Source organism: Chionomys nivalis, chromosome 13 (genome assembly GCF_950005125.1).
Source record: "Chionomys nivalis chromosome 13, mChiNiv1.1, whole genome shotgun sequence".
Classification (NCBI taxonomy): domain Eukaryota; kingdom Metazoa; phylum Chordata; class Mammalia; order Rodentia; family Cricetidae; genus Chionomys; species Chionomys nivalis.
The window spans coordinates 41839684-41864715 of record NC_080098.1 but is presented as its reverse complement, the minus strand read 5'-3'; the positions used below and the strand labels follow the sequence as shown (position 1 = coordinate 41864715).

Here is a 25032-nt window from a genome sequence, read left to right as displayed (position 1 = left end):
CTGGGAGTTTGTAGAGAGAGAACTTCTTAGCCTCGCCTCAGACCCACTGGGTTAGAAATCCTGAGGTTGTTGTGACTCAGTGTAAGTGTTCCACGTGCGGGTGTTGTTGTTACTGCCTTTTCTGTTTTAAGATTACTTTGGTGAAAAAAGAATCAAAGAGATCAATTACAGTGTGATATATAATAAGCATGTTATGACTTTTAGTGTATAAAAATTTTGTTCAGCACTGTTGAATTCTGAAAGCAATATTGAAGAACTATAAATTACAATCTATGTTGATACAAGGCAACTAACAGAAAACAAACTTTCTTCTTACATAAGAAAAGTACAGGGAAAAGGAGTGGGCATCACAGGAAGACTTCTTTATCATTTAAACTATATCGCCTTTAGAAGTTAATGAGAATATATATACATATATATATATACATTTATGAAAAAGCATTTAAAATTCCAAACAAGAGTTTGATTAAAGGTTAAAATATTTCTTTATTATTATTTCTTTTTTAGTAGATGAAACAGGATGTCACTTTAATAGAAGTAGAAACTGTAAAAATAAAATAATGAAATAGTTTAATAACCTTTGGGTGGGGGATTCACTGTGGAAGTTAAATTGTGTTGGTGTGGAAATAAAGCTGAATTTTTAAACAGCCTCAAAAAGATGGGTCTATGGCCAGCATCACATACTTCCATTCAAGCTTCTACACATCTATAAAGAGTGTGGGGTGTGCTTATATATCTGACAGTGTATCCGCATGTACAGTAAATGTCTTGTTTCTGTAGAAAGGATTCTCAGATTTTTACCTGAGAAATCTAGGAGCCTTACCAAGCACACACAAATTATGAAGCTTGAAAATATGCAGCGTGTAGGGTTAGCTGTTTGGGGGTATTATAAAAGGATTGTGAAATGAATATATTTAGGCAGCAGAACGCTGATGTAGTTTTTTCTCGGCAAGATTTTATTGATGAGGATCATCATAATAGTTCAATAAAGAAGAAAACAATATAATTTATGAGGTTGTAAAAACTTACACTAATAAGGATCTTATTTGGGCATTCCTTATTTTTTAATCAAGAAGACCCTTGTCGCCAACCTCTTAAAAGCTCCCTTTACCTCTTTGTTCCTAAGTGTGTAGATGAGGGGGTTCAGCATGGGTGTGATGATCCCATAAAAGAGAGACACCATTTTCCCTCTGTCCTTGGAGGCAGGGGACGGTGGCTGCAGATACATGTAGATGGCAGTACCGTAGAACAGAACCACCACAATTAGGTGGGAGCCACACGTCCCAAATGCCTTCCGCCGACCTTCAGCTGACCTGATCCTCAACACTGCTTGGACAATAAAGGCATACGATATGAGGATGAGAGTCACAGGTATTAAAAGAAACAGCACACTGATGAAGAAGAGCTCTGCTTCGTTTGCCGTCGTATCCACGCATGACAGCTTGAGCAGGGCAGGAACTTCACAGAAGAAGTGATCCACTTTCTTGTGACCACACCGTGGCATCTCAAGGGTCCATGTGGACTGCAATACTGAGTTGCTGAAGCCACTGATCCAACACGCAGCCGCCAACTGCAGGCAGCGCCTCTGGTGCATGATGACGGAGTAATGGAGAGGCCGACAGATGGCTACAAACCTGTCGAAGGACATGACGCCCAGGAGAAGACATTCAGTGGAACCCAAGGCCAGGAAAATAAAAAGCTGGATCACACAGCCTCCATAGCTGATCACCTTCCGAGAGCTGCAGATGTTGACGAGCATCTGGGGGACTGTGCTCGTGGTGTAGCACAGGTCCAGCAGGGACAGGTTCGTGAGGAAAAAGTACATGGGAGTGTGGAGTTTGGAATCCAGGCGGGACACCAGAATTATCGTCATATTCCCAAAGATGGTCAGGATATAGGACACCAGAAACACCACAAAGAGTGGCAGCTCCAGCCATGGCCGATCTGAGAACCCTAAGAGGATGAACTCCCCTGAGATGCTCTCATTCGCCAGAGTCATGGTAAAAGGTGCAGTCTCTGGGTCCCTGGAACACAAAGGGTTAGTAAGCCGGTGAACATGTTTATTGACCGCGTCAATTAGATATGAAGTGACGATGCCAGAGCGTCTCATGCATTTCCAAACTGATCCTGTTAGTGTGGAAACCGTGTTGATAAAAGGTTAAGCGTCTGTCAAACCTCCCACAGGTGTCCATGGATTCCTAACAGTTTTTAACACAGCGATTTCGAGTTTGCAGCACTGAGTCCATTTCTACAGTCACAGAGCTTCTCCTCTGTGTTTGCTTGTCCTGTGGACGGTTGTTCTGGGGTCTTTCTACCTGGGCATGTGCTGTTGGGGGGACTGAGAACTTGCTCCTCTTATTTGAATTCACTTAAATGTCTTCCCAGAATCAGTGAGAGTGTAGGCATTTGTTACAATTATGTAACCCTCATTTCCCCACTATTCCTAGCATTCTCTAAATAAGTGCAGACATTAATTATGGCATCTACCCCGTAAGTTTTCAGACACAGCGTCAGGACACTCATCCTCCAATGCTGTGTCACAGAGTCCACACGGTGCTCTTAGCGGCTGTGACATGAGGCTGGCGGGCCTGGCTCATCTGCCCTTCTGGAACTAGTTTCACTGCGTCTTGTGCTCTGATCTTAGGTCCTCATCTGTAAGGTGAGGACACAGATGCATTTTCTGGCCTGTTGAGAGTCACAGGTGCGCCCCACTCAGCCTAACTCTGGGAGGAAACAGGAGTGAGCTCAAAGCATCCACACTGACAGAGGGACGGAAGTGCTCAAAAGAGTCACTTGGAGCTTCTACAGTGTTCCGTTCCAAATGGGTCAGCGTGCAATTCGTTATGTTACAATCCTCACAGTCAGCTTCAACCCCAGGGGCAAAGAAACAGATTCTAAGTGTGGATGTTATCTCTTGTGTAAACAGTTGGCAGTGCCTGGTCCACAGGAGCACAGGTGCTGGGCCACAGGCATCAGAGAGCTGGGATACTTTGAGAAAGTGTTCATAGCTCTACATTGCGACAGTACTTAGGAGACAAGTGTGTTGTGAATGTGTGCAGCCCACACAGCTCTCAGTGATGATCTAAATTATTTTATGATTTAATCATCATTAGAAATTATGCTTTTCAGCTTTGGTCCTGTTCATCAAAATGCTTGTTAGCAAATGGGGCTGATTTTTTCTATTCATTGCAGAACGTTCACTCCCTCAGGGCACATCCCCTTGCTTCCATCTCAGAAATCAGAAATATACAGTCATAGAGAGGGACTTTAAGTGTCAAGTTTTTCTTTTACATATGATATCAGGTGCCCAAGCTTGTATGGAACTTCCTGGTAACCAAGGCTCACCTGGAGCTCCCTCCTGCTCCCACCTCTAGCGTGCAGTTAGCAGGTGAACACTATCACTCCCCGTTTAGCGGTGCTGGAACTGAACCCTGGGCTTCAAGCGCAGTAGGCAAGCATTCAGCAAATCTGAGCTGGATTCCCTGTCTTCGATGGATTTTTAAGTGAAAAAATGTGACTGGACAGCTGTGGAGCACAATGCCTCCCATTTAAAGAACATACAGCATGCAGCATCTAAATCCAAGCCTGCAGATTGACAGGTGCCCTGAGGAATGCAGAAGAGGCTCCTCCCTGGGAAACAGAGGCAGAGAGAGGAGAGCAAAGGCGTCTTGGCCCTACTCTGACAATTGTCTCTTGAGTTTTAAAATAAGCATGTTTCTCTTATAATATTTTTAATTGCTTTACTCCCCAGTCTATTTGCGTTTCTATTTTCAGACTGGTGTAACTTTAGATAAGACTTCAACAGCCATCAGACTCAAATCTTCATAAGAAATCTAATTTCTTTAACTCAGTGCTTTCTTAAAATTCAGTATGACTTTATGAGGGCATTTAAAACATGGATTGAAGAAACACATTTTTATCCTCTTAGTCAAAAACATACATTGCCAAGAATTGTGGGAACAAGGTAGAAAGAAGAGGATAAACAATATTAGAAATATATATTTCACATACTTTACAGTTTTATTTTTGTTATTTTTGCCTCTTCTTAGGAAGGGCCTTATGGAGTTGAGGCTAGCCTCAGTCTTGATACATAGCTGATGTTGGCAGTATCCTCCTGCCTTTCCTTCCGACATGCTGGGTACAGGTCTTTAGCATAATATACAGTTTACATATCTTTGTATTATAAGAGTGTATCACCCCAGTTCGCCAAGGACTTGCTGTCCTAGTATAGTAACTGGTAGAGTTACTTTTGTTTCCAAACTGGACCCTCACTGGGTAAGTTGTGAAGTCTCCCTAACTGAGTGGTAAAATGATCTCTATTTTTGCTAAAGAGGCATCTCACCAGTGAGGACAAATCATACGTTCTCCTCCAACATGACTAATGACCCCACTGACTTAGCCTCGATGCTGATGTTTCTTCTGAGAACTCAGCAAAAGACTGTCTCTCCAGGAAGCCTCATTATTGATAAAGGAAAGAAAGTTGGTTGACTCATTTCCAATCAAAGGACCCCTCACCCTGAGAGTCATAATTTATAACTGCTTTATGAATATTACTGCAGCTGTGATATGTGGCATCCTCTCATGCTCCATCGTCACAGCACAGGGAGGAGCAAAAGCACTTATCATCCTAGCAGGAACTGTTGGGCAGAGTACCACAGAGGAACAGCCAGGAAAGGCAGGGAGGGAATGGAAGAATTTAATGCTCCAGTTCTCACGCTGTGCTTTATTCAGCTTGCTGAATGTATCCGTCTTTCAAGTGAGACCCTTCTAAAAGCATAGCTCTAGATAGTATTGGTATGATCCTGTATTTTAAGTAATTTGAACTCAGACTTACAGCCTTTGCCTTAGGGAAAAGTATTTCCTAATTAAAAAAAAAAGAACATAAAACCAAAGGCTAGGGTGCCCTTAGCTGCATTAATAAAATGACATAGGTTATGTATGCTATTATCCTTGCCTCTTAATGCCTACTCCACTTGCTTGCAGGTACTGCTGGTGCTTTGAGGCCACCGAATAGGTTTTCTCTCCTTTAAAACAAACCTGCATTGCAGCACCTTAGGGTGACATCATTCTTCTTTGGAAGAACACACATTCACTTAGCCAGCAAAAAGCAAACAGTGAATAAATATATAAATAAATAAATACATAAATACGTAAACAAAAACATTTGGGTCGCATGAGAGCACAGCAGTGAGGTGAAAGCTAACAGAGGTTATTGAGAGTTCTAGTAAGCTGCCGAGGGGTCTTTACAAGTTTTATCTGCAGTCATCTAAGACTATTTTAATCCAAAGTTTAGGATGTTTCCTTAATGAATAATATCATTAATGTATTTATTTATATATTTATTTTTTAGCCTGTTACAGGTTGACCTTGTATTTCACATCTCCCTCTTGAGTTTTCTAGCCCCGTATCTGAGCTCGAATACTCAAAAAGATGAGCGAAATCTTGACAACAACTTTTTAGATTTTATGAGTCAAGAATATTGGAATAAGCTGGGCGGCAGTGGCACACGCCTTTAATCGCAGCACTCGGGAGGCAGAGGCAGGTGGATCTCTGTGAGTTCGAGGCCAGCCTGGTCTACAAGAGCCAGTTCCAGGACAGGAACCAAAAAGCTACGGAGAAGCCCTGTCTCGAGAAATAATGAATATTGGAATAAGAAAGTAAGAAGAGTCGGTTCCAGGTCTGCTAACTGCACAGCTGAGCAAGTGAATTAAGCTTTTTGAACATCAGTTTTATTTTCTGCAGTGGGATTGAGCTGTTATTTTCCTCGCCATGAGAAACTCTTTCCTTGTGCTTTCTCACATTACCATATACCCTGATGAGATATATACCCTCTGGCCACACTCTCCTGCTTTTCTGAATTATAAGCAAAAATAAAAGGGGTCCCTCTGTCCCGCTATTAAGGGAAGGTTTTACTTAAAATTTACCCTTTAACAAAGCTGAGCCCTGAAGATCAGAAGCCTGGGTTTATAGTCTCCTCTAGCTTAGCTTGCTTTCCTGAGAGCCCAAATCTGCTTCAGCAGCCAACAGAAGGGAAAGCTGACCTGATGTCTTCTAACTCTCAAATTCTAATGCGTGTTTTAGTAGTTTGTATAAATGTGTTTACTTACCACCAACTTAAGCATTGGAAGCAGATGGGCTTGCTTTGATGTCCAAGTGGCCTTGAATACAAGTAGAATTAATTTAACAGGCACAGATACGGTGGCCCCTTCCCGCACTGCTAAGCTGTATACTCATTTTGGCAAATGGAATAAATTTCTTTAGTTTCACTTGCTATGGAGAAGTTCTGAGGTCCCCAAACACAGTTGTCTGGAAAGTGAGTCGGAAGTATCACCCAGGACTGGAAGGTGTGCCATTGGTTCCATGTCTCTAACAGTTTAGGGACTCTACTGGTAGAGATTATTTTCCCCTGCCAGTCTTGCAAACCTGGGTAAAAATATTTCCTCTGTGAAGGCTATTGTTGTTTTCTGGCCTTGTGGAAGAAATCTCAGCTCTACATTGCCAAAGTCTTCTGTTTATAGTGACAAAGTCCGCACTTGACCCAATGGGACACAGGCAGGGGATCTTGGAAATGGTGGCTCATCACTGATTAGCTCAGGAAAGAACTTCCCTCTAGGGATGGGATGCCCTACTTTTTCAAGCACCAACGAAATGGCATGAAACTGAGGGGTTTTATCAAATGGAAACTAAAATTGTGTTCAGTAGGGATTTGTTTTCTTTTCGTAAGCTATCCAGAGAGTTTCCCCAAACCATTTCATTGCTTTTGTTTGTTTGCTTGATATTTATTTTTGAGACAGCGTCTGGCTGTGTAGCCCAGGATGGCGTCAGCCTTCTAAGTGCTGGGATTACAGGGGTGTGCCACCACATCTGCTCACTACTTAGTTTGATGAGAACAAAATATATATACTTATACTTTACATATAAATTTCCTAAGATAGCATGCAAGGTCATGTTGTTACCCTTTGATTTAATCAAGAAGAATCCTTTAGATATCCTTTGATATCTGTTGGTCTCTTTTGTCTGACTAAACCCCCCTCTGCTTCCTGCATCTCATCGATGCTCATCTTCATCCCTGACACCACGGCTTTAAAGAGCCCCTTTCCAGGCTTCTGTGTGGATTAGTTGACACTCTACCAAGTGCCCACATTCGTGTTCACAGTTTAAAGCAGTATGGACTCAGGCATTCCCTCTCCAACCTAGCAGTTGAACTTTCATTCAGACGTTATTTTGGCCTTAGGTTTCCCCAAATTGTGCCCATATAAGTCTCTCCAAGCTTCCACTACATCCTTTTGTCCTGTCCTCTTGGTTCTAGAAAAACTTCCTTAAATTACGTACAAGATGTGTCTGGAACTGCCATTTCTCCGCAACACTCTGGATTCCTGCAGGAGGGGATGGGAAAAAGCATGGCCTAAGAGTGCATGAACACATTAGTGTGTAATATCCACACACAGACATTCTCCACCCTTCCTAGCTCGTTCATCTGTGCGCATTAAGCACATCAGTTCTCAGTGATACCTTTATTCCAATCTAATTTGTAGAATTGTTCAGGTCTTCTCCCTTTTCTCACTTATCCGTTACTTCTCCAAGTAGAAAAAACCAAGCTCCACGACGCAGTTCCTTGCTTATTGAACCCTCTGCGTAATCACCCTTGCTTTGAGACAAGCCATCCCATCAAGTCCTGACAGCTTCACGCGTGTCGGGTACCTGGTGTGAGCACCACACACTTCTCTCTACACCAAAACTTTCATGTACGCAGTTTGTGAACTTTTGTTAGATTCTTCAACTATGCATAATGTTTTGAAATTTATCCACATCACCACAGGTATGCCAGTAGTGTTTTCTCTTGTTACACCTGGAGCCCATTTTATGACTACACAAACAATTGCCTGCTCATTTCTTGGTTGAGGGAGTGCATTTCATCTTTATTAAGTTTTCCTTCTACTTTTGGGTTTGGTTTGCTTGAGTACCACATTTTCTTGGGTCACTGCAATTGGTTGTTTATCGGTGATCTTTCACTGTTTATGTGGGGACTGGTGGATATCATTTTTCATCAGCACTGCCTTTGCTGTATTACATGTTTGCTATATTACAACACAGTGGTGTGTTGTGTCTACAATTCCCTTTGTTTCTTCTTCCTCCTCCTCCTCCCTCTCCTCCTCTTTTTCCTCCTCATCCTCCCTCCCTCCTTCCTCTCCCCCTGATCTTTTTGGCCCACTGCTGTCCAAATACTCCTCTGATCTAACTGACATGGACTGATATTGGCTGCCATGCCCTCCCAGGCTCGATGACTGAATCTTCGCCAAGCCACAAACAAAAACAACAACAACAACCCCTTCGTCCTCAAGTTGTTTTTGTCATTTTAATCACAGTGGCACATACATAACTAGTACACTGTTCCTATTCCAGAAAGGTTAATAAGCACTTATCTGTATATACAAATATGCTATAAATCACGTCTTCTTTTAGCTAGATGATAAAAATTCTCATAGTTACTTCATTACCAATCAATATGAAAATGAAAAAGAGTGGGAGTCATGAATTATGGCTGAAATATGTTTATATGAATACATCATTAGGATCCACCCCAGAGTCTTAGAAAGACCCTGGGCAAATGCTAGTCTATGAAATTAAGCTCAGTTTCATGGTGAAACTGTGACCTGTGACCACTACCTGTGAAGTCACCTGTGGTAGTGAAATCTATGTCCTCTCTTGCAAATTTAGTACAAACGTAGGTGGTGAATTCTGCTTCTAGGCTACAGAACATCTTGGGAAGTATGCTAACCCTTCAAGAACTGAAGAAGTCATAATAAATAACAAAAATATTTGTGTAAGTAACACAGAGCTATTAAAGTACTAAACACAAAAGGTTACTATTCCACAGAGTGAAGACCTATGAGTGGACCTGAAGTTGTTTTTTTTCCTTGGAGAAATGTGCCGGTTTTGGCTGCCAGCCAAAATATAATCATATCATGGCCATCTGGCAAAAGGACAGTTAATGAGGAATAAGGGGCAGGGGATGGGGAGAAAATTGCTATTATTATAAAGCTTAAGTGACCAAAATTAAGGACCCCATGGAAGTTTCTGAGTAAGACTTTAAATGTAGGAGAGATGGAAATTTAAAAACTACACTAAAGAAAGAAGAAAAGAAAAATCTCAGCTGGGCATGATGGGCATGTCACTTTTAGTCCCAGCACCCAGGTGACAGAGGCAGGCAGATCTCTGTGAGTTCGAGGTCAGCCTGGTCTACAGAGTAAGTTCCAGGACCGTCAAAATCTTGAAAAATAAAATTATAAGAAAAGAAAAGAAAAGAAAAGAAAAGAAAAGAAAAACCCTGAAAAACAGTTGCATTTTCAAGTCTCACAGTTATGGGGAGTAAAATCCAGTCCTCATGGCGAATACAGTGAATAGCCCCTGATGAACTCACAGCTCTTTAGCAGAAAGGCAAGGGAGACTACATGCCAAAGCTCAAAGTAACTAGAGACATGCCAGTCTTTTCTAATCAATTGGGTGTTCCAAGTTAGATTTTGTCACCTTGACACAAGTCAGAGTCATCTGGGAACAAGGCTCCTCGATTGAAAAAATGCCTCGATAAGACTGACCTTCAAGCAAGTCTGTAGGGGTATTTTTTTCTGAATTAATGATTGATTTTGGTGGGTGCCCACCTGGGTAGGCAGTCCTGGAGAACAAGCCAGTAAACAACGTTCCTCCATGGCCTCTTCTTCAGCTAATGCCCTGATGCCCCCTCCATGATGGACTATAATGAAATAAAGCCATTTCCTCCCCAACTTGCTTTAGGTCATGGTGTTAATCACAGCAGCAGAAAGCAAGATACGACTTATGGATGCCTGATTTTGGCTGTTCGGGTCCTTGCTGCACAGGGGGCTCAGATTCTGATCCACTTAGCAAAGGGATAACTTCCAGACTTAGGGAAAATGGTCACAAATTTTATTTTTGGATACCATGAGGCTCTGTAGAACCAAAATAAATGAATACAACCTGTATTATTTTATTTCTGAAACTTTCACTCTTAATGGTTGACCAAGTATTCAGGATCTCCTTCCTGAGAAAATACTTCCATGAAGGACTTCAAAGATGTGCTGGGTTCTAGTGACATTGTCTGCTTAGAGTGTGTAAGACAGATGAATCCATGGGTTGAAATGTTTACCGCATAGCCATTATAGCCACAAATGACCATGAAGTTGACACCTTTACTGGATCAGTTCAGCTGCTGACTTTGGAATGGCTCTATCCCTTTGACTCTTATATTATTATTGTTAAGGATGCTGTTGTTTTGGTTTGGGTCAAGACAGGGTATCACTAATATTTAACACAGGTTGGCTTCAAATTCTCAATTCTCCTGCCTTCTTGAATGCTGGGATTGCAGGCATCTGTTTCTTTCCGTCCTGATAAGGCTGCTCTTAAAAGCCATTTCAATGACTTGGTAATACCAAAAGAAGACAAGAAGACATGGAGGGGCCCATTTGCCTCAGAGACACATAAGCTCTCAAATTCTGTGGCATACATAATCCTTATTTATCTTTAATCTACCAGTACCATGGAGGGTCCCTGGAGAGTGTTGTAGTCAAGGGCTCGGCCCTTCTTGCCATCCTTGCTCTGCCAGCCACATTCAAAGGTGTCGAGGCACGAGTGAGATACGTTCTGAGAAATACATCATCAATTGGTTTCACCTCTTGAACGTAAGTTGAACAAATTAATCAAAAAGTAAGTGCAGTAATTACAAAACACATAAGGTTGGTTCCAACCGAAAACAGTATAATGCTTTAGAGGAAACATTTGTAAGTAGAGAGAGTGCAATCTGAAACCCAATACTGTAAGCTAGTAGCATGGCCACTCATCAAGTGCTGCATACATACAGTGTGCAGGATAGTGTGTGGCACATAACTGCTTGTTTGTCACTGGGCAGCACAGGTCTCTTTACATCAGTCCCACAGCAAACACAGATGCAATGGCTTGTTCTAGCAGTTGTAGCAATCACAATGTCAGTAGAAAACAGGAAGTGTCCATCTCTGTTGTGATGCTATGGGGTTATAGCCATATATGTAGTAGGTCCCTAACTGAAACGTCATTATGGAGCCTAAGGCTGTGTTTGCATTGGAGCATCCTGGGGACCTGCAATAGAGACAGGGGCCTGGCCAGGTACTTGACTCAGATTTAATACTTTCTACTGACCTTTTCTGTTTTTGTACTTGCTCTTGGGTTCAAAAAAGAGCAGAATTCCTTGAATCAACTCACTTTAGCAATGAGTTAAACCCTCTATCTGCACTTAAGTTTTCCTACTGAGTTTCGGGGTGGGGGGGGATTTTGAGTGAAAATGTTATTTTTCTTCTAGTTTAAATGATCTCAGTGAAGAATAGTTTGTTTCTTGTTAAAAGAACTTTTCTGCTTTCCAGCTCAGCACTGGACCTGGCTGCTTGCCAGGGTGTCCTGGGTTTTGTAGACGAAGTGCATTTCTGGTCTTGAGATCTTCTGATTTATGTTGTGACCAAGTAGAAGCTTGTTAAAAATCTGTGTGGAGTGGACAGACTGAGCTAATTTTAAAATGGACGGGGAAAAAAAAACTCTATCTGGGTGTACTGCTTTTACTTAGATATAGATTAATACTTGTGTGGTTTTAAGCCAAGAGAAAGCTATGAACCCATCCATGCAAAGGCAAGATGCTTTATCTCCCTGAAGTGGCTTGGATGCTATATAGAAGCTGTGTAAGTGCTGAAAGAAGGGTTTTAGAAAAATTACTATAGCAATTCTCTCTATATAGTCTAATATATATGCCTTGTCAAAGAATGGCCAGCTGAAGAAAACAGGTAAAAAGTGCACCTTAAACTATGGCTTATAGTCTCAATTTTCTTAAGAAGTATAAATTATACACATATATTTGTGTGTGTGCATATATTTTTACATTTAAATTAAATGCACTTTAAGTGAATTATTTTCAATGCATTTTGTTTAAAACTGGTTTTAAATTTCTAAGAAGTTTGTGAAGACAATTCGGAAACTTTCTGTATTCAGGGAATTAGCATTGACAAAATGCTGTTAGAAATTGCAGATTAGACCTTGTTTTAGTTGTCACTGAAATTGTCTTCTCTTTGTCTTTTGGTAGAAACAAAGAAAACAATACAAAAAAAATATCAATGAGACAAAGAGTTGGTTCTTCGAGAAAATCAACAAAATAGACAAACCTTTATCCAACCTAACCAAAAGGCAGAGAGAGAATATCCGAATTAACAAAATCAGAAAGGAAAAGGAGGACATAACAACAGACATGGAGGAAATCCAGAGAATCATCAGGTCATATTTTGAAAACTGTGCTCCACAAAACTGGAAAACTTAAAGGAAATGGACAACTTTCTGGATAAATATTACTTACCAAAATTAAATCAAGACCCAATCAGCAAATTAAACAGACCTATAACTGCTGAAGAAATAGAAACAGTCATCAAAAACTGGTACCATATTGGGACTCTACCTTTTCCAACTGTGAGCCAAAAATGCTCAGGACCAGATGGTTTCAGCTCAGAATTCTACAAGACTTTCAAAGAAGAACTAATATCAATACTCCTCAAATTATTCCACATAATAGAATCATCTCACCGATACTGGTACCATATTGGGACTCTACCTTTTCCAACTGTGGGCCAAATATGTCATTCCTTCAAATATAACATAGTTTCAAGTATTTTGTTATAGCCATGAAAAATGAATATACACATATTGTATTATTTCAATCTCTCTGTGTGTGCATGCATGCATGTATACACACATTATTCTGATGCCTTTAATTCATATCTAAACACCACAGTATTCCTTCCAACCTCTTTCCTTTTTATTGTTTCTTTCTTGAACAATGGGAAGCTGGTTTTGTTATCCACTATATATTTATTCTGTGCTCAGTCTTATTACAAAGATAGTTTCAGAACTGTTAATCTCTCCTTCTGAGAATAATACTGTTAGAACCAAGATTAGAAAATTTTAATAATTTTCTTTTTGTTTTGGCCCTGAAAGCAACAATTAGAATACAGTTTTCCTAAAGATTAAGTTACACCCCCACCCAGCTTTTTTGTCCTTTATAACTTGGGAACAGGGCACACTTTTAGTTCAAGTAGATCATTTACTTTTATTTGTAATTCTTTTGGACTCCTTCCATTCTGCTCTACTTTATCTATTAAAATTTGAATATGCAAAACATTACACTATAAAGAGGAACTAAATAAAACACTTAAGGAAGGATCAGTTCTTTTTCAACCTGACCACCCTACCCCACCATCTTATTCTGTAAACTTCAAACCACCACTTTTTATAGTTTTTTTTATAGGTTTTTACTTCCATATACTTCTGTTTGAATTAAAAAGTGTACATGTTGCCATATTCCCATATTATATTTTGAATATAAAAAAATATATGCCAGATACTTTACACCTTTGAGAAATTTGAACTATAAATGAGTCATTCAAACATTAGTTTTACAGATCATCCTTATTCTCTTCATAATATGTGTTCTCTCTCTCTCTCTCTCTGTGTGTGTGTGTGTGTGTAATTGTGTGTGTGTGTGTGTGTGTGTGCAGGTGTGTGGGGCCTATAGGCAGAGGGTTCTATCCTGCCTAGTCTCACAACCATTCAGTCCCAACAAAACACACAGAGGCTTATATTAATTATAAACTGATCAGCCTATTCACTCAGGCTTGTTATTGACAAGGTCTTACAATTTAAATTAACCCATAATTCTTATCTATGTTTAGCCATGTGGCTTGGTACCTTACTCAGTGAGGTATTGTCATCTTGCTTTCTCTGCATCTGCATGGTGACTGCATACTGAGCCTTTCCTCTTCCCAGAATTCTCCTAATCTGGTTGTCTTGCCTATACTTCCTGTCTGGCTACTGGCCAATCAGCGTTTTATTAAACCAATACAAGTGACAAATATTTACAGGGTACAAGAACATTATCCCACAACACTTCCCCCTTTTTCTTTTTAAAACAGAACTCTGAATTTAATCTCCTTTGTTTAGCTTTTTCCTTGACCATTATCCATAACAACGTGTAACCAACACTCTAAACAAAGGCAAATATTCATAATCCAGTTTTTGGGAATGTGGGCATAGTGCTACTTTCTACTGATTGGGGATGCTGATAATTTTATGTGGACTCAAAGAAAATCTAGGATTATGGTTAAATCCGGATTGGAGTATTCTTTGAGGCTGAATTATCTCAACTAGCAGACTTGAGGCTGTTATGGATGTAGAACTCAGAGGAATCTGCAATAGAGATGCTCTGAAACATTGGATCATCTGGGCCATTGCGCCTAGCAGAGAATTTTCAGGGGATCTTCCTCAGTCAAACCTGATTTTTCTTAACTCAGAATGAATCCACAGCCTCTCATTTCCTGGAGAAACAAAAGTAAAACCTCTTCCCTTTGACTTAAAATTTGAAGTCAAGGCATTTTCAAAATATATAGTTTGGATTAATCTAGCAGCATTTATAATCAAATGTCTTTTAGCAGCCATTGTTCCTTCCTCAGCAATCAAACAATTTAAAGACAACACAATAAAATTTAGTATCCAGACTCTCTATTTTCCATCTTTACATGGCTTTTTTTAAAAACTCTATTTCTTTTATTTTTAATTTTTTTTTTTGAGACAGAAGTTCTCTGTTTTCTTTGGCTATCCTGGATCTCACTCTGTAGACCAGGCTGTCCAGAAACTCACAGAGATCCACCTACCTCTGCCTCCCAAGTGCTAGGATTAAAGTCATGTGCCACCACACCTGAAAATATTTCTTTGTTTTTTTTCTTTTCTCTCCCAAGCCTATGTATATTTTTAAGCACTCTGTAACCATTTAGAGATTTTTTTTCTCTGAATCTGTCTTTACAGTTTATCTCTATCTTTTTCTGATCACATGAGTCTTTAGTCTACTAAGCAATATGACTAGGGGAGAAACTTCTATACTCTGCTAATTGTGCATAACATGAAATAAACTGCTAATGACTTATCATTGTCCCCATACAGTGCTGCATTTCTCCAGCCTCATTAGAGGAACTGCTTTTTCTAAAGTAGATGGAGACGAACATAGAGGCTCGCCGCTGGTCAAGGTGCAATAAGAGGAGATGGCAGAATGCTCAGCCCTAAATGGGACTTTTGTATCACACTTCATCTGCTCAAGGCTCTGGGGTCATTGCAGAAGAGAGGTTGAAATAGCTTAAGAACCAAAAGAAATGGTGTTTTCTGTATCCAGCTAAACAGTTCTACATTGAATTCATGGCAATTCAGACAGCATGCAGAAATGGAGTGAGGCCAGACAAAATTCCCACCAGGGGAAGGAGGCAGGAACTAAGTCCCATCTCTAGCTAAAATCTGCTGCCAATTGATAGCCTCTGGAAGAGGAGAGTCAGTGTTCTGTAAGGGTGCAGCCCCTTGGGAGTTGCCCACCCTCCAGTGAGGCCACACATCCAGGAGTAGCATATGGGCAACGCAAACTGGACTTGATGGGTTTAAATAAGGTGAGAGAATACAGTTGAGTGGATTGAGAAGGGGAGATGGGTGTGGAAGATTTGGGGAGAGGGCAAATATGATCAAAATCCATTGTGTGAAATTCTCAAAAACAAATAAATGAGAAAAACAAATAAAATGTATTATTTTTTATGTCTCTTCAGAAAGCCTACAACACTCAGTTCTTTTAAATCCGATGAGAGAGCAGAGTTTTATTATTTCTATGATATAGACTCCTTTGATGATTGGATCTGTTCTCTTGTATTGATCATATAGGCATCCTCTTGTCAAACCTGGCTACTCTATATCAGTTTGTCATTGAACCTGGACTCTCTGAACATGGCGGACAATGAAGGCTGATGAGAAGCCAAGGACAATGGCACTAGGTTTCGATCCTAATACATGAACTGGCTTTGTGGGAGCTTAGCCCGTTTGGATGCTCACCTTCCTGGCCCTAGATAGAAGTGGGAGGACCTTGGTCTTCCTGTAGGGCAGGGAATTTGGACTGCTCTTCAGTATTGAGAGGGAGGGGGAATGGACTGGGGGGAGGAGAAGAGGAGTGGGGATAGGGGGAGGGGAGCGGGGGGAGTGGGCAATATGTGGGAGGAGGGGGAGGGAAATGGGAAACGGGGAGCAGTTGGAAATTTTAATTAAAAAAGAATAAAAAAAAAAGAAAAAAAAATTTGGTAGTTTATTGTAATTTTTCCAAATTAGTTAAAAGTTGATTTTTTTTGTCTTTAACATTTATAAGCATGTCTTCTAAATCTGCCTTCAAAATAAATTGATTCTGGTAGAACTAAATAATATACTGCAGACAAATTTTAAACAAAACAATTTAACCGGCAATATATGATCCTGTGAAAAAGTAACTAAATCTAGAGAGAATGAAACCATGAAAGGAAAGATATTCTGAGTATACTATTTATAAACATATGTTTTCAAATTTTCTGTATGAAATATATCATAGAAACGGTTAAAAAGCAACTTGGAAAGGTTGGATAAAAAGGTGTGGGAACATGGTTTTAGATGAGAAATTGAAATGAATTTTCTCCTTTCTGATGGAATTGACTAAATGATGGCGAGATGTGGTTACACACCCCTGCAAATCCATGTGGTTACACACCCCTGCAAATCCATGTGGTGACACACCCCTGCAAATCCATGTCCATGTGGTGACACACCCCTATAAATCCATGTCCATGTGGTGACACACTTCTGTCAATCCATGTCCACGTGGTGACACACCCCTGCAAATCCATGTGGTGACACACCCCTGCAAATCCATGTGGTGATACACCCCTGCAAATCCATGTGGTGACACACCCCTGCAAATCCATGTGGTGACACACCCCTGCAAAATCTCAACACTTGAAACACTGAGTTGGAAGAATCTTGAGCTTTAGAACAGCCTGGGTTATATCCAGACACTGTCTCAAAACAAAACAAACAAAAAGACTAAAAAAAAGTGAAAGGCAAAAGAACAAAGCAATCGAATGATGTTAGAGAACTCACTGAGTAATAAATTTGAAGTGTAAATAAATCTCTGTCAGCACAAAATTCAGCTTTTAGTAGTAAAGTTGTTTTTTGTTGTTGTTGCTGTTTTTTCTTTTGTTGCCTCCCATCACCACACCCCCTCACCCCACCACACCCCCCAAACCTGCCATCGCTGCTGTCATGTTACAAAGTTAAGGATTTGGTCCCTGGAGAACGGCTCCTTATGAACCGCACAGCCATGAAAGAAAGCCAACCCTTCACAGCTCTCCTGTCTCCCATTGGACCAGGAGTTTGCTGAGCCCCTGGTGAATCCTATAAAGGAAGCATCAGTGTTGAGATTTTAGCAGAGGCCAAAGCCAGTATTTGGTTATAAATGTATGCTTCCCATTTTTGTAAAATCAATCAGAAAATATCTCTTTAAAAATAATGATTAGCTCACTGAAGTGTACTGGATATGACTCCGGTACCACACTCTCTGGGCATCACCCATGCATCCTGCTCTCCATCCACTGCACTCTGACTGGAGACCTCGGGATGCCCAGCAAGCAGAACTAGAACTTCAGTTCGCCTCAGCTGAACAAGTAGATGACTATGCAGCAGACAGAAGCGCCATTGTGTTTGTGCCACTTAAATTACTTCTGTTATAATGCCAGACATTTTGAAAGGCAAAATAAATTTTTCTGTCTCTCACGCTTAAATTAGAGGTAAGTAGAATATATAAGAAATTACTAAATAGACTCACATTGGAATTTGAGCATTAGGAGACATTTGTGATCTCGGTGGGGACCATGGCCTCCAGAGCAGGTCAGTTTTCCCTTCTGTTGTCTGCTGAAGCAGACATGGGCTCCCAGGAAGCAAGTTAAGCTAGAGGAGACTATAAACCCAGGCTTCTGCCTTCAAGGCTCAGCTTTTCTAAAGGGTAAATTTTATGTAAACTTTTCCATTATTAACTGTGTTGGGGGAAAGGCTCCAAATGTTTATCTATATTTAGAAAAAATATATATATGAAAGACACTCTCAAAGAATATGAGGCAATTTGGAAAAGCCTAAAATAATGAGATATCATAAGGAAGGAAATGTGAACAAGATTGAGGAGAGCCTGGGATACAAGAGACCACAACGCGAAAAATTATCTTGAGGTACTGAGAAAATGGCTCAGCAGATAAATGTCTTACCACAGAGGTTTGAGGACCTGAGTTCAAAACCACAGGAACCACATTAGGCTGAGCACAGGGTGCACAGGGTTCTGTTCAGAACCCCAGTGCTTCTAGCAAAAAAAGAGACAGAGGGGAGAATCGATCAATCTGGAGGGTCCGCTAGCTTGTCATATGTAGCGTGAACAACAGGAGAGAGATTCTGTCTCAACCAAGGGGCCCCCTGAGCTTCATATTTGTGCTGTAGCATGCATGTGCAAAAATTAGCACCACCAGCATGCACACAAACACACACAGAGAAAAATACATTGAAAGATTATTTCATATTTTAGTTTCATGAACACCTAGCAGATGATGGGAACTAAATGTTTTACAGTAAGTGAGGAAAAATCAATACCCATGACTAATATTTTAATAACCATGGACAAAATTGTAAAAAAAAATCCTCATATTGGTAAAATAAATTTGAAAACTTAGTTTTTCATGGAGATTTCTTTGGGATACATATTCTTTAGTGGTTGGAGTTGCTATATCACTACTTCCAAGATAGTTAGGATTCTCACTCAGCTCTACCCAAAGTATCCCAACTCTCTGACACCTGTGGCCCAGCACCTGTGCTCCTGTGAACCAGGTACTGCCAACAATTTACACAAAAGATAACATCAATGCTTAGGATACATTTCCTTGGCCCCTGGATTTGAAGCTGACTGTGATGTTGTAACGCTGGCCCATTTGGAACGGAACACTGTAGAAGCTCCAAGTGATTCTTTTGAGCACTTCCGTCCCTCTGTCAGTGTGGATGCTTTGAGCTCACTCCTGTTTCCTCCCAGATTAGACTGAGTGGGGTGCACCTGTGACTCTCAACAGGTCAGAAAATGCATCTGTGTCCTCACCTTACAGATGAGGACCTAAGATCAGAGCACAAGACGCAGTGAAACTAGTTCCAGAAGGGCAGATGAGCCAGGCCCGCCAGCCTCATGTCACAGCCGCTAAGAGCACCGTGTGGACTCTGTGACACAGCATTGGAGGATGAGTGTCCTGACGCTGTGTCTGAAAACTTACGGGGTAGATGCCATAATTAATGTCTGCACTTATTTAGAGAATGCTAGGAATAGTGGGGAAATGAGGGTTACATAATTCTAACAAATGCCTGCAACCAGACACTCTCACTGACTCTGGGGAAAAATAAGTGAATTCAAATAACAGGAGCAAGTTCTCAGTCCCCCCAACAGCACATGCCCAGGTAGAAAGACCCCAGAACAACCGTCCACAGGACAAGCAAACACAGAGGAGAAGCTCTGTGTCTATAGAAATGGACTCAGTGCTGCAAACTCGAAATCACTGTGTTAAAAACTGTTAGGAATCCATGGACACCTGTGGAAGGTTTGACAGACGCTTAACCTTTTATCAACACGGTTTCCACACTAACAGGATCAGTTTGGAAATGCAGGAAACGCTCTGGCATCGTCACTTCATATCTAATTGATGCGGTCAATAAACATGTTCACCGGCTTACTAACCCTTTGTGTTCCAGGGACCCGGAGACTGCACCCTTTACCATGACTCTGGCGAATGAGAGCATCTCAGAGGAGTTCATCCTCTTAGGGTTCTCAGATCGGCCATGGCTGGAGCTGCCACTCTTTATAGTGTTTCTGGTGTCCTATATCCTGACCATCTTTGGGAATATGACGATAATTCTGGTGTCCCGCCTGGATTCCAAACTCCACACCCCCATGTACTTTTTCCTCACGAACCTGTCCCTGCTGGACCTGTGCTACACCACGAGCACAGTCCCCCAGATGCTCGTCAACATCTGCAGCTCCCGGAAGGTGATCAGCTATGGAGGCTGTGTGGTCCAGCTTTTCATTTTCCTGGCCTTGGGTTGCACTGAATGCTTTCTTCTGGGCGTCATGTCCTTCGACAGGTTTGTAGCCATCTGTCGGCCTCTCTATTATGCAATCATCATGCATCAAAGGCGCTGCCTGCAGTTGGCGGCTGCGTGTTGGATCAGTGGCTTCAGCAACTCATTATTGCAGTCCACGTGGACCCTTGAGATGCCACGGTGTGGTCACAAGAAAGTGGATCACTTCCTCTATGAGATCCCTGCCCTGCTCAAGTTGTCCTGTGCGGATACCACAACTATTGAAGCTGAACTATTTTTTGTTAGTATTGTGTTCCTTATAATACCTGTGACTCTCATCCTAATATCATATACTTTTATTGTCCAAGCAGTGTTGAGGATCAGGTCAGCTGAAGGTCGGCGAAAGGCATTTGGGACATGTGGCTCCCACCTAATTGTGGTGGTGCTGTTCTACGGTACTGCCATCTACATGTATCTGCAGCCACCGTCCCCTGCCTCCAAGGACAGAGGGAAAATGGTGTCCCTCTTTTATGGGATCATCACACCCATGCTGAATCCCCTCATCTATACACTTAGGAACAAAGAGGTAAAGGGAGCTTTTAAGAGGTTGATGACACGGGTCTTCTTGGTCACAAAATAAGGAGTTGGCATACTAGAGTCCTATGAACATAACCTTTTACAGCCTGATAAATTATACTGTTCTGTTCCCTCTGGAACTATCATGATGATCCTCCTCAAATACCATCTTGTTGTCTAAAACCTGTATTAGTGTTCTGCTTCCTAGATATATTCATCTCACATGTCCTGAGAAGTGACCATTTTTTAAAAACAACAACAACAAAAAACTTTGTGTTGATTCTTTCTGGATTTCATATGATGCGATCGATTCATCTCACTGTCCCTTTTTATTGGTCCTCTGCCTTCTTCCCTCTACCCTTGCCACCTTCTCCCCCAAATAGAAAAAATATATAAAAGAAAAACAAAAAGTAAAAACAAACAAACAAGTCTCAGCATGGAAGCTGTGGTGTGAAGCAGTGAGCTATACACTTTACGCTTTAGTCAAGTCCACACATCTTCACTTCTAAGTGTTGATTGCAATGAGTCATTGGTTTGGCTCAAGGCCTCGGACCTTTACTGCAGCATCATCGCGGGCCCTCACTGGACCTCCTCTTGGACATCCTTTTCTTGCATCGGGAGACCTGCTCCTGCCCTTCACTGGCTGCCCCACACAGAGTAGTGGGCCCTGAATCTCGCCTGGCTTGCACACTAGAGCTGACACTGTTGCCCGGGGCAGGGAGGGGACAGTGCAGGTGAGGGAACCTGATGGCATAAGATCAGGAGAATTTACACCCTCCACCCACACTTACCACGTGGGTGGCATCATTGAGGCCCTCCCACCCCTTTGCCCCAGAAAGCTGGTCTCTGCAGCAGTTGGGAAAGCAGGTCCTGCACCTCTCATGGGCAAAACAGAAGAGCTATCTCTGGTGGTGTGGGCGTGAGTGAGCCTGCCCTGTGGGCATGGGAACAGGAGAAGCAGCCCTGATCCTTGCTGTCTGCTGCACTGGCATTGGGTGCACTAACCAGGACAGTGCTGGAGGAAAAGTTTCTGCACCCCAACAAACCTCCTCGCCAATGCAGCCATCTAGATCAGACCAAATCAAACCGAATAGAAAAATCCCACGTTTAATGGATGCAACACTCCCAGATGATTTTCCAGTCCCCCAGAGAGGAGACAGGAAAGAGAGAACGAAAAACCATGTGTCTGTTTTCGGTGGAGGGGGTGCAGTTTAAATACCCTGCAGGAGTGGTTTTGAGCATCTGTGAGGGAGGGGTCATTATTTGGTAGGCTTTCTGAGATGTGGAAGTGTTCGCAGAAAGCAACTCGTTCATTCCCAATCACCCAGACCCAAAATAATCACACAGAAACCATATTATTTGCAATGCTGTTTGGCCAATAGCTTAAGTGAATTGCTAGCTAGCTCTTATATCTGAAATTAACCCATTTCTATTAATTTGTGTATCGCCACATGGTTGTGGCCTTCTGGTAAGGTTCTGTCTGGCATCTGTCTCCTGTGTCTGTCTCCTATCGGGTTCCGTGGCTTCTTGACTCCACCTACTCTCTCTCAGTATTCGGTTTAGATTTCCCTGTCTAGCTCTACTCTGCCCTGTCACAGGCCAAAGCAACTTCTTTATTTTGACCAATAAAAGCAACATATCTATACAGGACATCCTACATCACGGCAGGGTTTGGAGAGAGATGAGGGAGGGGATTTGGGGTAGAACTTCCAACAGAATATTCCAGACTCTTTGGGTATACGGATGCCAGGGTCTCGAGTGAAGCATCCACCAGAACACTGGAGAGCTTGCTTTAGTGGTGTTGATGAGGGAAAGCTGGTAAGCTGGGCAGCTCTGCTACTGCCCAGGCCCAGAACCAGGGCTATAGTTAGCCCACCTCAACATCCAACCCATCCCGGAAATGTTGGAGCATGTGAAGGGGCTGGGCCTGGAGATCCTCAGCTGTAGGAGGCTCTCCAAGATATGAGAACTGACTTTTTTTGATCCTCCCAAGCAGTTAACCCTACAAGTTTCCCATGTTCAGGACTTATACCATTTTTATACTTGGCAATGTTTCTTAAAATCTTAGGGTCTAAACTATGTTTGTGGATCTTTTTACCAGAAGTAATATAATTTCATACACATGAATATTCTCATCTACATTCATAAGTTAGAACTCTATGATTTTTCTTCAGACAGTTGGAGATCTAGCACAATGCTACAAAACTGTCTGGGGCTTCTGTTCTCTAATCAGAAGTGCACAGTTATGAGACCTAGAGTGAAATTCCACACTGTTTAAGAAACACTAGTTTGGCGGTGGTGGTGCACACCTTTAATCCCAATACTGGAGAGGAATAAAAGGGCAGATCTCTGTGAGTTCGAGGCCAGCCTGGTCTATAAGAACTAGTTCCCAGACAGGCCCCAAGCTACAGAAAAACCATGTCTCAAAAAGCCAAAAGAAAAAGAAAAAAAAAGGAAAAAAGAAAAGAAAAAGAAAACACTATACTGAAAAATTGATTGATAATTTCTACAGTTTTAATCAAATCTTCAATTCTTTTATTTTTGTAGTTTCTACTTCTGTTAAGTCTTACTCTATTTCATGTACCAAGAATAAATAAATAAAATAGTAAAGCTGTATTTTATAATCTGAGTCAAACTTCTTTTTGGCATTTTGAACAATTTCTCCTGGCCATATATCTCTCTCGCTCCTTTAACCATTAAAGCACTACTTGCAGTTTAAATGATTTCTCAAATGTTCATCATACAATGCTGTCCTCCACTTCTTTAAATCTCTTTTCATATTCAAGAAGAATGCTTATTGAATCTTTATTAGTTCCCTTGAACTACATAATGATTTATGCATCTTCCACTTGACTCTCAGAATCAACAAAGTGCTAAAGAACATTATTTTATTTTTATGTGTACTGATGTTTTGACTACTTATATATCTATGTACCATATCCATGCAGCGTTCATGGAGGTGAGAGGGTCCACAGCTTCAAACAATTACAAGACACCATGTAGATGGTGGGAACTGAACCCCAGTCCTCTCGAAAAGCAACCAGTGCTCTTTGATTGGCCTTACACAACATCTGTTATTACACTCCCAGGAGAGCTGATGTCCTCTTCTGGCCTTCTTGCCTCTGTGGGCAATAGGTACAAAAGAGGTGCATAAATAAACAAGCAGGCAAAACACTAATATCCATAAAAATAAATGACATGAAAAGGAAAATGCAATGAGAGAAAAATTATTCTAAAGATGTATGAAATAAGAATAGCTGGTGAAATTTAACAAAACTCTCCCCCCCTCTGTATATATATATATTTTTTTCATGTTATACACTTTAAGATACTGAAATATCTTGACAACCAATACCACAAAAGCCTCACCTGGATCGGTTACTTATAATGGCATTGTGCTGGCTGGCTTTTGTGAACTTGACACAAACCTAAGTATATCTTGGATAAGGGGATTTTAATTGAGAAACATCCTCCATAAAACTGGGTTATAGACAAGTCTATAGGACATTTTCCTGATTCATGGTTGATGTAGAAAGGCCTTACCCACTGTGTGCAGTGCCATTCCTGGGCAAGTGATTCTGAATGGCAAAAGGAAGCAGGCTGAGCAAGCCTTTTGGACCAAGCCAGTAATACATGTTCCTCTATGGTTTCTGCTTCAGTTCCTGCCCTGAGTTCCTGTCCTGAGTTCCCTGGATCATGGATCAGCTGTAAGATGAACTAAATCCTTTCCTCCCCATGTTGCTTTTGGTCGTTATGCTTGACTTCGGCAATAGAAATCTAATTAGGACAAACACGTACTAATACACTATTGGTTTTGGCTCTAGGATTTGCATTTTAATCAATATTTTACAACTAAAATGAATTCATAGACTAGGGAGTGAGTGAAGAATTGAGGAATCAGAATACCAAACTCTTGAAGATGTTTAAGGTATGGATTTATTCAGCATAGAAGAGGAAGTGCTTTGTCCTGATGTTCCTGACATCAGCATTAGAAGGGTGCTCAAGAAATGAAGTTTCTTTCACAAAGAGCAGAATTTCTTCTAGTGGGTAAAAATCAAGAAGGTAATTTTAGTTCAGTGGAAGAAAAGACTCATAAAGATATCGGCCTTATACAATCCTAATAGAATTGGCCATTTCTGACAATCTTGGAAAATAGAAATTTATATGAAATAAAGATCAAATTAAAATCTACTTAATGATTTCCTATTTAAGTTATGTTTTAGAAATATTTCTATAGTGAAAATAAATTTCATACATTGGTGTCTGTGAATGACCAAAGAACAAACCAGAGAAAATGAAGAATGACATAGCAGGTATCATGTAGAAGTTCGGCTGATGGCTTGTCATTTGAGAACAGAACTGCTAGAACCTATTCTAACTCTTCTCATAGATACCACACTACAAAATACAAAATGGGTTAGTATATCTGATATTTACAAATGCTGGAGGATG

At 41.1% G+C, this 25032-nt stretch overlaps 2 protein-coding genes across 2 annotated transcripts; one reads left to right on the top strand and one right to left on the bottom strand.

Annotated features, from left to right (window-relative positions):
• Window positions 1-1057: 1057 nt before the first annotated feature.
• Window positions 1058-1999, bottom strand: LOC130885907 (olfactory receptor 2B2-like). The gene has a single exon (XM_057787753.1). It carries the CDS (start codon window positions 1997-1999, stop codon window positions 1058-1060), a length of 942 nt encoding a protein of 313 aa, XP_057643736.1.
• A 17703-nt stretch (window positions 2000-19702) lies between these two features.
• Window positions 19703-20644, top strand: LOC130885908 (olfactory receptor 2B2-like). The gene has a single exon (XM_057787754.1). It carries the CDS (start codon window positions 19703-19705, stop codon window positions 20642-20644), a length of 942 nt encoding a protein of 313 aa, XP_057643737.1.
• Window positions 20645-25032: the final 4388 nt, after the last annotated feature.

Coding starts and splice junctions, on each gene's coding strand:
- LOC130885907 (XM_057787753.1), bottom strand. CDS start 1,999: ATGACTCTGGCGAATGAGAGCATCTCAGGGGAGTTCATCCTCTTAGGG.
- LOC130885908 (XM_057787754.1), top strand. CDS start 19,703: ATGACTCTGGCGAATGAGAGCATCTCAGAGGAGTTCATCCTCTTAGGG.